The sequence below is a fragment of the Mustelus asterias genome, chromosome 17, assembly GCF_964213995.1.
Source record: "Mustelus asterias chromosome 17, sMusAst1.hap1.1, whole genome shotgun sequence".
Lineage (NCBI taxonomy): Eukaryota > Metazoa > Chordata > Chondrichthyes > Carcharhiniformes > Triakidae > Mustelus > Mustelus asterias.
The window spans coordinates 20586998-20603029 of NC_135817.1; the positions used below are offsets into that span (position 1 = coordinate 20586998).

The following is a 16032-nucleotide window of genomic DNA, read 5'->3' on the forward strand; positions in this document are numbered from 1 at the left end:
ATGACTTTGCTGTCATTTTTGCAGGTTTATCATGATGGTAAATATGTGTATCTAGTGACAGAACTCATGAAAGGGGGAGAATTGCTGGACAAGATTCTCAGGCAAAAGTTTTTCTCTGAACGCGAAGCCAGTGCTGTACTGTACACCATAACAAACACTATGGACTATCTGCATGCACAGGGGGTAAATATAATTTAATACACTTCCAACATTTTGATGCTTTTAGCAGCAATAGAGAAAATTGCTGTTCCTTTGTTCTGGTGATGCTGTAACGTCATGGACATAGGTTCATTTTTTAGATTAAATATAATTCTGAGCTAACTTGACCTCTTTTTGAAGTTAAACATTGACAAGTTTTTTTAACAACAAAAACTTTAGATATTTTGGGGTGTAGCTTTTATACTGATCAAGTTAGAATCAAAATGCCTGGTATGTCTTTCCTGTGAGATTGAGTAGCGTTGCTCGGCGATTCAGATTTTAATTTTTAATATTTAAATGATTGTTCCTAAAGGGGTGATACAACGACTGACTTTATGTTAAGACCACTGAAGTCTATCTTTTCAACAGATTTTATCACTTTGACGTAAGAAATCTCTGCATGGTCTAAATTACTCATTCAGTTATCTCCTGCAAATGGGAAGTTATGCCATTGGGGACCCGAGGGTTATTCTCAGTAATGATTTTGTGTCGTACTGCTGCCATGTCTTGCTTTATAACTAAGCCCTGAAGGCACAGAACTCGGATTTTCTTCCACTGGCAACAGTTGTATTTTGAGATTTTATTTTGCTACAGTTGTACAGAGCATTGGTGAAACCACATTTTGGAGTGGTGTGTGCACTTTTAAGAACATAAGAAATAGGAACAGGAGTAGGCCATCTAGCCCCTCGAGCCTGCCCCGCCATTCAATAAGATCATGGCTGATCTGATAGTGGTTTAGTTCCACTTGCCCGCCCGCTCCCCATAACCCTTAATTTCCTTATTGATCAGAAATCTATCTACCTGTGACTTAAACATATTTAACGAGGTAGCCTCCACTGCTTCAATGGGCAGAGAATTCCAGAGATTCACTACCCTCTGAGAGAAGAAGTTCCTCCTCAACTCTGTTCTAAACTGACTCCTCCTTATTTTGAGGCTGTGTCCTCTAGTTCTTGTTTCCTTTCTAAGTGGAAAGAATCTCTCTGCCTCTACCCTGTCTACCCCCTTCATTATCTTGTATGTCTCTATAAGATCTCCCCTCAGCCTTCTAAACTCCAACGAGTACAGGCCCAATCTACTCAATCTCTCCTCATAAGCTAACCCCCTCATCTCCGGTATCAACCTGGTGAACCTTCTCTGTACTCCCTCCAAGGCCAGTATATCCTTTCGCAAATAAGGGGACCAAAATTGCACACACTACTCTAGTTGCGGCCTCACCAGTACCTTGTACAATTGCAGCATGACCTCCCTGCTTTTATACTCCATCCCCTTCGCGATAAAGGCCAACATTCCATTTGCCTTCTTGATCACCTGCTGCACCTACAAACTGAGTTTTTACGATTCGTGCACAAGGACCCCCAGGTCCCTCTGCACAGTAGCATGTTGTAATTTTTCACCATTTAAATAATCCATTTTACTATTATTCCTTCCAAAGTGGATAACCTCACACTTGTCAACGTTATACTCCATCTGCCAGATCCTCGCCCACTCACTTAGCCTATCCAAATCTCTCTGCAGACTTTCCGCATCCTCCACGCAATTCGCTTTCCCACTCATCTTTGTGTCATCCGCAAACTTTGTTACCCTACACTCGGTCTCCTCCTCCAGATCGTCTATGTATATGGTAAACAGTTGAGGCCCCAGTACCGATCCCTGCGGCACGCCACTAGTCACCAACTGCCAACCAGAAAAGCACCCATTTATTCCAACTCTCTGCTTCCTGTTAAATAGCCAATCCTCAATCCACGCTAGCACTTTACCCCCAACTCCGTGTACCTTAATCTTCTGCAGCAACCTTTTGTGAGGCACCTTGTCGAACGCCTTCTGGAAATCCAAAAACACCACATCCACCGGTTCCCCTATGTCAACCACACTCCTTACATCTTCATAAAAATCCAGCAAATTCGTCAAACACGACTTTCCCTTCATGAATCCATGCTGCGTCTGCTTGATCGAACCATTTTTTTCCAGGTGTCCTGCTATTTCTTCTTTAATGATGGATTCCAGCAATTTCCCAACTACGGACGTTAAGCTAACTGGCCTGTAGTTACCCGCCTTTTGTCTACTTCCTTTTTTAAACAGTGGCGTCACATTAGCTGTTTTCCAATCAGCCAGCACTTCCCCAGAGTCCAGCGAATTTTGATAAATAACTATAACGCATCTGCTATTACTTCTGCCATTTCTTTCAGTACCCTGGGATGCATTCCATCCGGGCCCGGGGACTTGTCTACCTTTAGTCCCATTAGCCTACCAAGCACTACCTCTTTAGTAATAAGAGTTTTAAGAACCTCACCCCCTATGGTCCCACGACCGTCAATTTTCGGTAAGCTATTTGTGTCCTCTACTGTGAAGACTGACACAAAAAACTTGTTTAAGGCCTCGGCCATTTCCTTGTTTCCCATTATTAAATCCCCCTTCTCGTCTTCTAAGGGTCCAACATTTACTTTAGCCAATCTTTTCCTTTTTATATATTTGTAAAAACTTTTGCCATCAGTTTTTATATTTTGTGCTAGTTTAGTTTCATAATCTATCTTTCCTTTCTTTATCGCTTACTTAGTAGTTCTTTGTTGTTTTTTAAAGCTTTCCCAATCTTCTAATTCCCCACTAGTTTTGGCCACTCTGTACGCATCGGTTTTTAATTTAATACTCTCCTTTATTTCCTTAGTTATCCACTGCTTTTCTTACATTCCTCCTTTATCACAGGAATATATTTTTGCTGAGTACTGAGAAAAATCTCCTTAAAAATCCGCCACTGTTGCTCAGCTGTCCTACCAACTAGTTTGGTTTCCTTATTTAAAAATAGATATAATTACATCAGCAACAGTTCAGAGAAGGCAGAAGTAGATAAGATTATTGACTGAAAAGGGAATCAAATGGTACTGGCGGTAGACAGGATAGTGGTGGTGAGGCTACAATCAGAACACCCATGATATTAAATGGAGGAGCAAGCTTGAGGGGCCAAATGGGCTACTCCTGTTTCCAATCCGTAGGCTCTTTCACATTTTAGTTTTAGTTTTTGAGACTTGAATTATGTACAAAAGCTGTCTCCAGTCTTCTGTGATGTCTACCATGAAAATTTTATGATTATTGTTTTCTGGGTTCACACTGTCTTGGTCAGTAAGTAAAATAAGTTGGTGGTGTCCTGTTGGTCAGTTCATTTATTTAATTCAGTGTTGACATCAATTGACGTTATCACCTAGAACCAAGAATGGTGCTGCCATAGCTCTTTCTGGGTGACCATCTCCAATGTTATTGGTTTTTAGAGTTGCAAAATCCATTCTAAACTAACTTACTAGAAAATTGTCATTGAAAATTCAGTGTCATCATTTGAAACTCCATGCAGAGAGCACTTGGAATCCGCTTTGGTTGGTTTCTAAGGATGGGGCAAATGTGCACCCAATACTTGCATTAGCTCAAAACTCTTAGGAAAAGGCATTAGAGTAATAAGACAATTCTGGATGAGGAAGGCTAAGTGCTACATATAAATTCATTTTTTTCAGAAAAATCCTGTTGTTCAATTTCAGCATCCAATTGTTTCTTGAAGTTTCCAGAGTTTGTCCTTTCTCAAAGCTGAGTCCATACTTTGATTCCTCTACTGCATGATATTTACTCCATGAAATCAATCCTAAGTTTGCCTCTCATTCATTTGAAAATGTTCTCTTGTCCTACTGTAATGTTATTTTATAATAATCTGAATTTATCTTTCCTCCCTTGACTATCTTGTTACCTCTAAGGTCACCTCTTGATGCCTCCCTTTTAAGATTGTAAAGCCCAAATCTTTATTCGTAGTCCAATCAGACATGGGGTTTAGCCCCTTAGCTGTTATGTGCACTATCTTTAGTAACCATTATAGTGAATTAACCAGAACTAGCCACAGCACTCTGTACAGTCTGATCAGAGTGCTGTACAAGTCCCTCTGACTTCAGAATCAGAGAATGGGTACTGCACAAGGCAGTGGGGTGATGGGAAGGGGGTCAGTTAGCTCAATGTGTCTGCATTAGCTTCCTGCAAGAGCAACCCACCTAGTTCCACTTTCTCTCCCCAAAGCCCGACAATTGTTATCTCCTCAGATAATTATCCAATTATTTTGAAATTGACAATTGAATCTGTCTTCACCACGCACTTGGGAAGAGCATTCGAGATTCTAATAAAGATTTTCTTTGTCGCTGTTGCTGCTTTTGCCAGTCACCATAAATGAGTGCCCCCTTGTTCTCAACCTTTCTTCCAGTGGGAACCGTTCCTCCCGATCTGCTCTATCGAGATCTCATTATCTCTTCTTTCAAATCTCTTAATCTTCCTTTCTGTATGAAAAACAGCTTCAGTTTGTCCTCAACTGAAGGCTTTCATCTTCACAACTCTTCATAAATCTGGTTTGTATGCGTTCCAATGCCTTCACAGCTGTGGTGTCCAGAATTGGACACAGTTGAGCTTGCATCAGTGAACTATAAAGGTTCACCATAATTTGCTTGCTTTTGTACACTCTAGCTCTATTTCCTAAGCCCAAGATTCCATATGCCTTATTAACCGGTTTCTCAAACCTGTCACCTTTGCTGATTTGAGTACATATGCCCCAGGTATCTCTGCTCCTGCACAAACTTTAGAATTATATTGCTGTTCCTCATTAGTTTACTGTTCTGGATATCTACTTAAATATTCTCTTGATTGTTTTGCAGTTGTTGAACGTTAAGTTTACTAAAAACCGCTAAATCTCTTGGTTTTGTCCATAGTTGTTTCAACATCATTACTGGGCTTGTATGTTACATTTTTGCTATTTGGAACACTTTGCCCTAGTCCGCATTAAATTTACCCTTTATTTGCCTACTTAAATATTGTAGCTAACTTATTCTGTAATTTCTAAGCTGTCACTTCATATTTCACCATCGCTTCTAATTTATCATCTGCATATTTGATTGCTTTGCATTAGATTTCTGAATCTAACATTTGCAAATTAAACAAACAGTTCCTGGGCACCCCAGCACATTCTTCCCCACCAGTATAATTCCTAAAATGACTCCTTTTCTACTCTTTCAGCTAATTATTGATTCTTTGAGTTACCATGGCTTCCTACATAATTTACACGGTGACTCTTTGTGTGCAACATTTTCTGGTAGCATAGTCCAGGAACAGTCTTTTTAGGGCTTGTTATCCTAGTTCACTTGAACCCCCATTTGCTCAAGGAAGCAAAGGATCTCGCCCTTGTGAATCTGTGATTCATGTTTGCTTGCTTTTAGTTATGCAAGTAACCTTTTGGGCTTTCTTTTGAATGGATCTGATGCTGCTTGTCACTTTTGTCCTTTTCCTTTTAATTATGGGCACCTGATTGCCTGTTTCCAGTCTACTGAAACTTTGCTGGATGCCACCTCCATTATGAGCTGTGCCTCAGGGCTCCAGCAACACTCTGTAATAAATATCATTTGTCCCAGGAGATTTTCATTTTGAGCTTCTTAGGCTTTCATCTTGTTGATGTTGAAATCCATGGTTTTACTTGGATTACAGTAAGAGTTTTAACAACACCAGGTTAAAGTCCAACAGGTTTATTTGGTAGCAAATACCATTAGCTTTCGGAGTGCTGCTCCTTCGTCAGATAGAGTGGAAATGTGCTCTCAAACAGTGCACAGAGACACAAAATCAAGTTACAGAATACTGATTAGAATGCAAACATGAAGACGGCCTAAACCAGGATGTTGGATTTATGTCACATTATCAGTAACCCCCACAGCTTGCCTCCTGGACTTGCAGGCTGTCCTGTCTGGAGACAATACACATCTCTTTAACCTGTGCTTAATGCTCCCCCTACCCACATTGTCTGTATCTTTAAGATCTGAGCTTCTTAGGCTTTCATCTTGTTGATGTTGAAATCCATGGTTTTACTTGGATTACAGTAAGAGTTTTAACAACACCAGGTTAAAGTCCAACAGGTTTATTTGGTAGCAAATACCATTAGCTTTCGGAGTGCTGCTCCTTCGTCAGATGGAGTGGAAATGTGCTCTCTAATCAGTATTCTGTAACTTGATTTTGTGTCTCTGTGCACTGTTTGAGAGCACATTTCCACTCCATCTGACGAAGGAGCAGCGCTCCGAAAGCTAATGGTATTTGCTACCAAATAAACCTGTTGGACTTTAACCTGGTGTTGTTAAAACTCTTACTGTGTTCACCCTAGTCCAACGCCGGCATCCCCACATCTTTACTTGGATTAACCAGATTTGGTAACATCATGTTGCTCAAGTCTTTGCGGATACAGTCATAGCAACTTACACTTGTAAAGTGTTTATAACACATCGAATATAGTCCAATGCATGTCACAAAGGGTGTAATTGTGCAAAGGTTGCAAGCCAAAGGAAGAAATGTTGGGGTGAGTGACCAAAAACTTGGTCAAAAACATGTTTAAAGCCAAATCTTAGAGGGGAGTCATTGGCAATGAGCTTTAGGCTGGGAATTCCAGAATGTGGATATCACACTAGGAAGAATCATAAGACCATAAGAACTAGGAGCAGGAGCCTGCCCCGCCATTCAATAAGATCATGACTGATCTTTTCGTGGACTCACTCCACTTACCCGTCCGCTCACCATAACCCTTAATTCCTTTACTGTTCAAAAATGTATCTATCCTTGCCTTAAAAACATTCAATGAGGTAGCCTCAACTGCTTCACTGGGCAGGGAATTTCACTGATTCACAATCCTTTGTGTGAAGAAGTTCCTCCTCAACTCAGTCCTAAATCTGCTCCCCCTTATTTTGAGGCCATGCCCCCTAGTTCTAGTTTCACCTGCCAGTGGAAACAACTTCCCTGCTTCTATCTTCTCTATTCTCTTCATAATCTTATGGTTCTAGAAGATTTCCCCTCATTCTTCTGAATTCCAATGAGTATAATCCCAGTCTACTCAGTCTCTCCTCATAAGCCAACCCTCTCAACTCCGGAATCAACCTAGTGAATCTCCTCTGCACCCCCTCCAGTGCCAGTATATCCTTTCTCAAGTAAGGAGACCAAAACTGTACACTACTCCAGGTGTGGCCTCACCAGCACCCCAGGTTACAGCTGCAACATAACCTCACTGTTTTTAAACTCCATCCCTCTCGCAATGAAGGACAAAATTCCATTTGCCGCCTTAATTACCTGCAAACCAACTCCTTGTGATTCTTGCACAAGGATACCCAGGTCTCTCTGCACAGCAGCATGCTGCAATTTTTTACCATTTAAATAATAGTCCATTTTGCTGCTGTTCCTACCAAAATGGATGACCTCACATTTACCAACATTGTGCTCCATCTGCCAGACCCTCGCCCACTCACTTAGGCTATCTACATCCGTTTGCAGACTTCCAGCATCCTCTGCACTTTGCTCTGCCACTCATCTTAGTGTCATCTGCAAATTTTGACACATTACACTTGGTCCCCAACTCCAAATCATCTATGTAAATCGTAAACAATTGCGGTCCCAACACTGATCCCTGAGGCACACACTCGTCACTGATCGCCAACCAGAAAAACATCCATTTACCCCCACTCTTTGCTTTCTGTTAGTTAACTAATCCTCTATCCATACTAATACATTACCCGTAACACTGCACCTTTATCTTATGTAGCAGTCTTTGGTGGGGCACCTTGTCAAATGCCTTCTGGAAATCCAGGTACACTACATCCACAGGTTCCCCTTTGTCCACTGCACATGTAATGTTCTCAAAGAATTCCACCAAATTAGTCAAATGTGACCTTCCCTTCATGAACCCATGCTGCGTCTTACCATGGGACAATCATGTTTACTAGTTTATACTATTCTCCATTTCAAGCTTGCTGTACCTGTTTAGGTTTTCAATTCTGTCTCCCACTATAGTACTGAGATTTCTTTTCTTCATTTAACCTCTCCTACTATCTCTCTCTCTCATGCCCTTCTTTGTTTCTGGCAATCATTGTTCTGCATATTTTGAATACATCATAATACATTTCATTTGTATCTCTTCCATGTTATTTTGATTTTGATTTGATTTATTATTGTCACATGTATTAGTATACAGTGAAGTATTATTTCTTGCGTGTTATACAGACAAAGCATACCGTTCATAGAGAAGGAAGGGAGAGAGTGCAGAATGTAGTGTTGCAATCATAGCTAGGGTGTAGATAAAGATCAATTTAATACAAAGTAGGTCCATTCAAAAGTCTGAAGACAGCAGGGAAGAAGCTGTTCTTGAGTCGGTTGATATGTGACCTCAGACTTTTGTATCTAGTTTTAGCAATGTATTTATGGTACCAATGGGACATTTGGCAGTAACACAAATTGGAGGATTCAGTGCTGGCAGCATTTCAACATCATTTAGGTATGGGGCACAAACATCAATATGAAAGAAGAAACATAAAGGAAATGAGGATTTTTCTAACAGACAACTGGAATTGTGTAGGAGAATGAACCCCAGAAATAACGAATGGTAAGCAGGTGTTTCTGATGTGACTGGATATATCATTATGCAATGAATTGTCTGAAATGGAATAACAGGGTCTTTGAAATGACACATGATAAAAGAAGGATTGGAAAGGCAAGATGACGATACTGATCAATTAGAAGCTATTGCACTGGTTACCAGAAGCTTCGGCCCAGTAATGGATGTTGTAGTCGCGGATTCATTTAATTGTGGGTGCAAGTCCACGGAATGTGGAGTGAATTGGTTAAAGTGTTACTTGGATTCTCTGAATAGTTAAGACCAAAGTAAGGCGAAGGAATATGAAAGTTTTATTTACTTAAGGTTCAGGGATGATGCATTAAAAACACTAGAGTGCTGATTCCATGTAAAATAGCTGAACTAAACCATTTTATCAGCATAGATCCAATGAAGTATCCAATGAACTACCCTTACTGTTCTGTTTATGAAAGAGCTCAGATGAAATTAGAAATGGAACACAAGGCAATTGTTTTGAGGAAATATGTACATTTGATGTTTACACAATAGGGACATTATTGTATCTCTCATTTATAATCATAATGTTAAACAAGTGTTAATGACATTGGAGGCGTGGGAGTTTAAAAGAAAAAAGGCAAATTTTTAAAAAACTACGTTGGCAGTTTGCCCATTGATCTTGTTATTAGTTAAAATTCTACTAAAGGATCCGGGAGTAATGGATGATAAATATGCTAAACTTGTACAAGAGATCAGTGAGAAATGTGATATATGTAAAGAAAAAAAGGACACCCATTAGCAAGAAACTTAAAGGTATGGGATATGGATTAAAAAACTTCAAAGACATGGCAACTAGATTCAGTCTGTCAACAGTAACATATAGTGAAGACAAGGTAATTATGGATAAGATAATGAAAAAAATGGATAGGAGCTTGATTGGGAGCACTGGCTAAATTCCTAACTCATAGTAGAGGGGAATTTGCAAGCGATAAATTTGAAAGTATGTACGAACATGGTAGTAATGAATGCAACAGTGGAAAGTTTCTTTGGTAATGGGATTTGTGAAAGAAATCACACAGTAATTGATGAGATCTTTCTTAGCTGACCAACTAGGCTGTAAGCTGACATCTGCCCTGGCATGAACAGTTTGTGAGAAAAATTCACTTCAAATGGTTCAGTGTTATAGTCCCTGTCAGTTAGGTTATGGGAGAAATCTAAAAATACCTTCAATGCATAATCGTCTGGACTTGGAAGGGACTACATCTAGTTCAATTTTTTTTTTGAGCACTTAAATGTTTGCACAGAGAGAGGCATTTATCAGGGCTGAGATTTCACAAAATTTGGTGAGCCTTACAGCCATAAGAAATAAACTTTAATCCAGAGATCATGGTATATTACAAAAGAGAAGGGCCCAACGAATGGAAGAGCGCAGGTACGGTTATAAACAATGATGGAAAAACAGTAATTTTGCAACATGGCAATCAAAATCCTCACATCTAAAGTGATGCTGAAGTGCAAGATCAGGCTATTTTTCTCAAAGGACAACCATCCCAAGTTGGCACTAAAGTAATATATATGCCAGTAGGGGCTACTTATGGAGGGATGCCACCATTATAGATCAGGAAAAACCAAACATTGGCTAGCATGCAAGATGAGGGACAGGAGGTCCCATAGATTGACAAAATGAGGTAAAGATGTGGTAGGCCAAAAAATGCAATGAGTTCTGAAAGGGGACCGGGAAGTGATCATGTCCCTCGGAAAAGATCATGAACTTACAAAAAAGACTTTGATCTCAAGGGGAAGAGATCGTGTAGCAGTAGCCCAGAAAAAGAGGAGGGTAAACCGAGTTCGTAGCTTGACAAGAACAAGGACTGTAGGACAGACTGGCAATGCCACTAGGGGTAGAAGCCCTTATGATCGAGAAGTTTATTGGCTACTAACATTTAAAAGTTGATAAAGGACACTAAACAGTTGGAAAGAATTTGTAAACATTGGTAAAACCAGGCAAGGAACAGCCAGCTTTAACACACTGTTGGATATACACAGAAAAGGTACTTCCTGATATCAAGTATAAGGTCAAAGCTAGACGAGTGGTTTGGGATTTGAAGAAAGACTTGGTAGTCAAGATGTCAGGATGGACTCCCTACTACAGGAAAAGTGAGCTTGAAGATTTTCTTGGCTCTTTTAGCAACGTATTCCTGGGAATGTAAATCGATAGATATAAAAGCTGCATTTTTTGCAGGGTGAGAGATTTTAAGGGGAAGTGTTTTTGAAACCGCCTAAAGAAGCTGGTGATAAAGAAGGGAAATTCTGGAAATTAGTGTTTGTTTATTAGTGTCACAAGTAGGCTTACATTAACACTGCAATGAAGTTGCTGTGAAAATCCCCTAGTCACCACACTCTAGCACCTGTTCAGGTACATTGAGGGAGAATTTTTAGTATGGCCAATGCACCTAACCAGCACATCTCTTGGACTGAGGGGGTAAACCAGAGCATTCGGAGGAAACCCTTGCAGACACGGGGAGAATGTGCAAACACCACACAGACAGCAATCCAAGCCGGGAATCGAACTCGGGTCCCTGGCGCTGTAAGGCAGCAGTGCTAACCACTGTGGGCTTAATGATTGGTCGAGGGTGTGCTATTTCTCAGTTAGATCCACCCTGCTGAAAAGGATTTGTGTTTAGCTAAACGCAGACCCAGTTGTGTTATATTATTGTCACAAGGGAAATCTAGCAGGCATCTTTATTATGCATGTTAACTTTCTATGGTGAAGTTCCATGGAATTTGAGTAACGGGTGATCAAATAAAGAAGGAATTTAAGGTCGGCTGTCATCCTTTGGAAGCTTTTACAATCTAAATTTCAATTGTCAACCCCATCCCAATAAATTTGGGCCAGATCTCTCAAAAAGGGGATCTTGCATCCTCGGGAAGAAACCGACCAATTAAGTTTGATTTGACAATTGAACTGGTTGTGCACTCAGACTAGACCTGATATCATGATGAAACATGCTACAGCTGAAGATCTGAGAGCAAGTAAAACATCAAAGGAATTACATTTGGAGAAAAATGCATTCAAATTTTCAGCCTTGGATGATCCAGAAGATAGGAAGTTAGTCATTTTTAGCAATGTTTCACATGCCAATCTTCCAGATGGATATTCTAGCACAGCAGGGTTCATCATATTCTTGGTGGGAAAGAATAATTAATGTCCATTGGCATGGGAAGTGAGAAAATAAAGAGTAGTTAAAAGCACTTTAGCTGCTAAAACACTTGTGATAGTAGAAACAATCGATATGGGGGAGTACTTGGCTAACATACGGAAGGAAGTCCTATACAAGGGGCAATATGAATATGTCCATAGAATGCTATGTGGATAACTGCTCTCTTTGGGACAATGTCCATTTGACCAAGGGTGCCACTGAAAAAGGTTCAGGATTAACCCTGTTAGTTTAAAAGAATTATGTTGGAAAGATGAGAGATTTCCAAAATGGGTCGATGTAAGTCACCAATTGTCAAACTGTTTTATGAAGTGAGGTGCTTGCTCCAAGAAATTATTAGATGTACGTCTTGTGCTGTAATTACTATGTAATTATTTGTATATAGTTCAAAAAAAGTTTTGTTAAAGGGGGAATATGGGATCTACTAATGATTGGTTGTACTAAAATGTGGGACATAGAAGATGAAAACATACATACGTTTGTTTCTTTTTGATTAATTGGACAGATTGTTCTTGTTTCCATCTGTCAATATTGCTGGTAATTGCATTGATGTTTAATGACAATTACCTTGTCACAGTTTAATGGCAATTGCATTGTTAAACAGATGAGTATTTTTGTACACCTATAAATGGGGATAGCTGGGACACTGGCAGGGGGAGGAATGTTGATTTCAAGTCAATAAACTTTCTCTGCAAGGAAAGACACTGTCTTAGTTTTGACTTCAACTGGCTAAAATCTGTATAACAAGGATGTTGTATGGCTTGGTGGGGAACTTGCAGGTGTTGTTTCCATGCATCTGCTGCCCTTGTCCTTCTAGGTGGTAGAGGTTGTGGGCTTCATAGAATCCTACAGTGCAGAAGGAGGCCATTCGGCCCATCGAGTCTGTACAGACCACAATCCCACCCAGACCCTTTCCCTGCAACCCCTTGCATTTACCCTAGCTAGTCCCTCTGACACTAAGGGGCAATCCACTTAACCCAAACATCTTTGGACTGTGAAGAAACCGGAGCACCCAGAGGAAACCCACGCAGACACAGGGAGAATGTGCAAACTCCACACAGACAGTGACCCAAGCCGAGAATCGAACCCAGGTCCCTGGTGCTGTGAGGCAGCAGTGCTAACCACTGGAAGGTACTGTCAAAGGAGCCTTGGTGAGTTGCTGCAGTGCATCTTGTAGATGCTGTAGGCTGTTGCCACTAAGCATTGATGGTGGAGGGAGTGAATGTTAAAGGTGATTGGGATGCCAATCAAATATATTGTTTTGTCCTTGGTGGTGTCAAGCTTCTTAAGTGAAGTTGGAGCTCCATATCCAGGCAAGGGGAGTGGAGTGTATTCAGTCCCACAGTCTGACTTGTGCCTTGTAGATGGACTGGCTTTGGGGAATTTGCAGGTGAATTGCTCACCACAGAATTTTCAGTTTCTGAACTGCTTTTGTAGCCACAGTACTTGTAAGGCCAATGCAGTTCAGTTACTGGTCAGTGGTGGCTCCAAGGATGATGGCAGGGAATCGGTGATGTAATTCCCCCATCGCTCTCTGTTCATCACTCTGTACTTTTTTTTATTTATTCATGATATATGAGTATCAAAATCTTTGTTTTATTGTTGCACTTGGCATCATTTAGTTCAGGTACCTTTTAATACTTTTTTGCAGGGTTGCTGTATTGTATCATTGACTAGTGAGTGATTGCTGAATAACTATGGGTTGTTGTGCATATGCACAGCTTAGAGGAAACATTGGTTGGCATCAATGGTGAAGTCAGCATCTGTCATTTGGTGGAGATTTCCAGGACTGTGTTCCACTGATAATGAAGGAATGGTGACAGTTATGAGTCAGGATTGCATAACACTTGGAAGGAAGGATGGTGTTCCTATGTGCCTTGTCCTTCCAGGTAGTAGAGATTATGGATTTGGGAGCTGCTACTGCAGAGGCCTTGGAAAGCTGCTACAGTATATCTTGTAAATGGTGCACACTGCACCCACTGTGCTGCACCAGTGGTGGAGGAAATGAATGTTTAAGGTGGTGAATGGGGTGCTAATCAAGTGTGCAGCAAAACCTGATAACATTCAGGCTTGGGCTAATAAGTGACAAGTAACATTCGTTGATCATGCAAGATCTTTCTCTCCATGTGACTGGGCTGATGTGCATGTGATTTGTGCATGTGGTATATGTCTTTGCAATGGCAGAATGGAAATTCTAATCTACTGAAAGACTTAACCAATCATGCATCTTATAAGGCATCTGTGGCAGTCAGTTTACATGGTGAAAGTTTATTGAAAGTTGTACATTAATTAGAAAATGATTAAAGAACATCTAAGTGACTAGGAAAAGAGCCTGGTTAAGGTACTTAGTAAACTAAATCTGGAAGTAAGCTTTAAACTGGGATATCTGTTTAACCTCAAATTTGCCTATGCGGAGTAGTATTCTGTCCACTATTTGGTGGAATAGGTTATTGTGATATTGAATCTGAATTGAGTCATGAAAGTTAGTTTAAAATTAAATGATTTGCATGCCTAAGAATACCTGGTAGGGGTTTGTATCTCTTGAACCGATTGTTTCTGTGATCTTTAATGCTGCACTTCATGTTTCAACCTGGTGAATTTTCTATTCTTAGCCTTCAATTGGGCTGCTTAAAATAACACTTTTGTACTCACTTTCTTTAGAATTATATGTAAATTTATTTTCTCAAATTATGCTGGAGATCTACCAAATGCTGTCTCTGTCCAAAAAGAAAATGGCATCCTCAGTGGATTTCCTTAGAACTGTGGTCAGGTGCATTTGTTTTCATTGGCAACAAATTGCTAAGCAGCATTTAACTCGTTAAGCTAGAATGCCCTATTCCTTTTGTTTGCTGCAGTTTCCCAATAAAAGCATGTTATACCTGTGCTTGCAGTCAAAGGGACTTTTCTTGACTTTCTACAAGGTGTTGTGGGGGATTTGAGTTTTGCTTACATGCTGTTAGAAAGCATTGCTTGTGCTGTTAAATGAGGACTGATCAAGGCAACTAACTATTTTTGATCCACTCTCAAGCCTGTAAGTTTAGGGCTCCTCAGAGTCCTCGCCTTGTCTCACCCTGCATTTTCAGTACAGCTTTGTACTCAATACAGTCCTCCTGCTTCCAAACACAAGTTGTGACCCAACCTTTACCTTCCATGACCTAGAGTAATTGAAATTTAGAGAGATAGTTTCCCAGGAACACTTCAGCTATTCCTATTTTGGAGCTTCAACTACATACAAAGAATGAATGTTCTGCAGTCCTTTCCATTTTTTCTTGATGTGAATTTTGTGCTGCAAAGTTGGCACTTGTCATTTTATCACCCAACATGAAGCACTTCTAGCTTGGATTCAGATGCAAAGCGCCCTTCCTGCACTAGTGAGTGGTCTTTGCTATTTTGTTGAATTAGACAATTTTGTGCCTGAGTTCACTTCGCTGACATCCAGTCATTTAAGGGAAGGATTTCAGTGTTGTTTACATAGGAAATTGTTCCAGTTGTGTGCATGATAATCAAGAACATATTTGTTATATAACAACTGTGAATCTTAGACATTACATATCACTCTGGAATGATGTAAATGCTGGAGCATTAATCTATCTGCTGCAGGTTGGAGAATCTGTGTGGAAACCAACAACTTATTCCAATTATCTCCTGACATACTGTGGCTCAGCTGTCAGTGAAATAATTGTAGAGCTCAACTGCATGAAGTACATTGGGGTTACTGCTGGTGATCACGATAACTGGCTCTTCATTTCCTCCCTACATGCTGTATAATAATGCAATCCATTTGGCAATAGCTTCTAATACTTGTTGCCAGTTTGTGTCTCGGATTCTTTGGAAGAAAATTAAAATAATGCATGTTGTTCAAATCAATCAAATGTTATCTCTTATTGACCATCACAACAGTTTAGAATATTTAGCTATTATAAGAATTGATGTTCATCAAGGTGAAACATCAGCCTTCCCCACCACTCCTGCTCCATTGGGAAGTGAAGTAATTAATCTTGATTCTAGGATTGACTGTTGCATTTTGTTATTTTCTGACTTTATACTCGTTCTGCTACTCTAGTTCACATTTTTGGGTTTAAATGGTATTACCCTTCAACAGGTGGCCCCAGAGATAAAGGTATCGTGTAATTTTTAGGTGGAATTTACTAAGCTATTCTTCATTTTTGAACTTAATTTGCTGACTTCACTCTGATACATCCCAGTCCTACTTGTGTAAATAATACAAGGTGG

At 40.1% G+C, this 16032-nt stretch overlaps 1 protein-coding gene across 7 annotated transcripts in view; it reads left to right on the plus strand.

Annotated features, from left to right (window-relative positions):
- The window catches only part of LOC144506355 (ribosomal protein S6 kinase alpha-3), a 113385-nt gene that overhangs the window by 89954 nt on the left and 7399 nt on the right, over positions 1–16032 (plus strand). For 4 of the 7 annotated variants that reach the window (XM_078232349.1, XM_078232350.1, XM_078232353.1 and 1 more), the window contains one exon: positions 25–183. The exons of the other annotated variants lie outside the window; for them this stretch is intronic. In XM_078232349.1, the coding sequence (XP_078088475.1) occupies positions 25–183 (159 nt within the window). The remainder of the gene's footprint in view (positions 1–24; positions 184–16032) is intronic. 7 annotated transcript variants of the gene reach the window in all.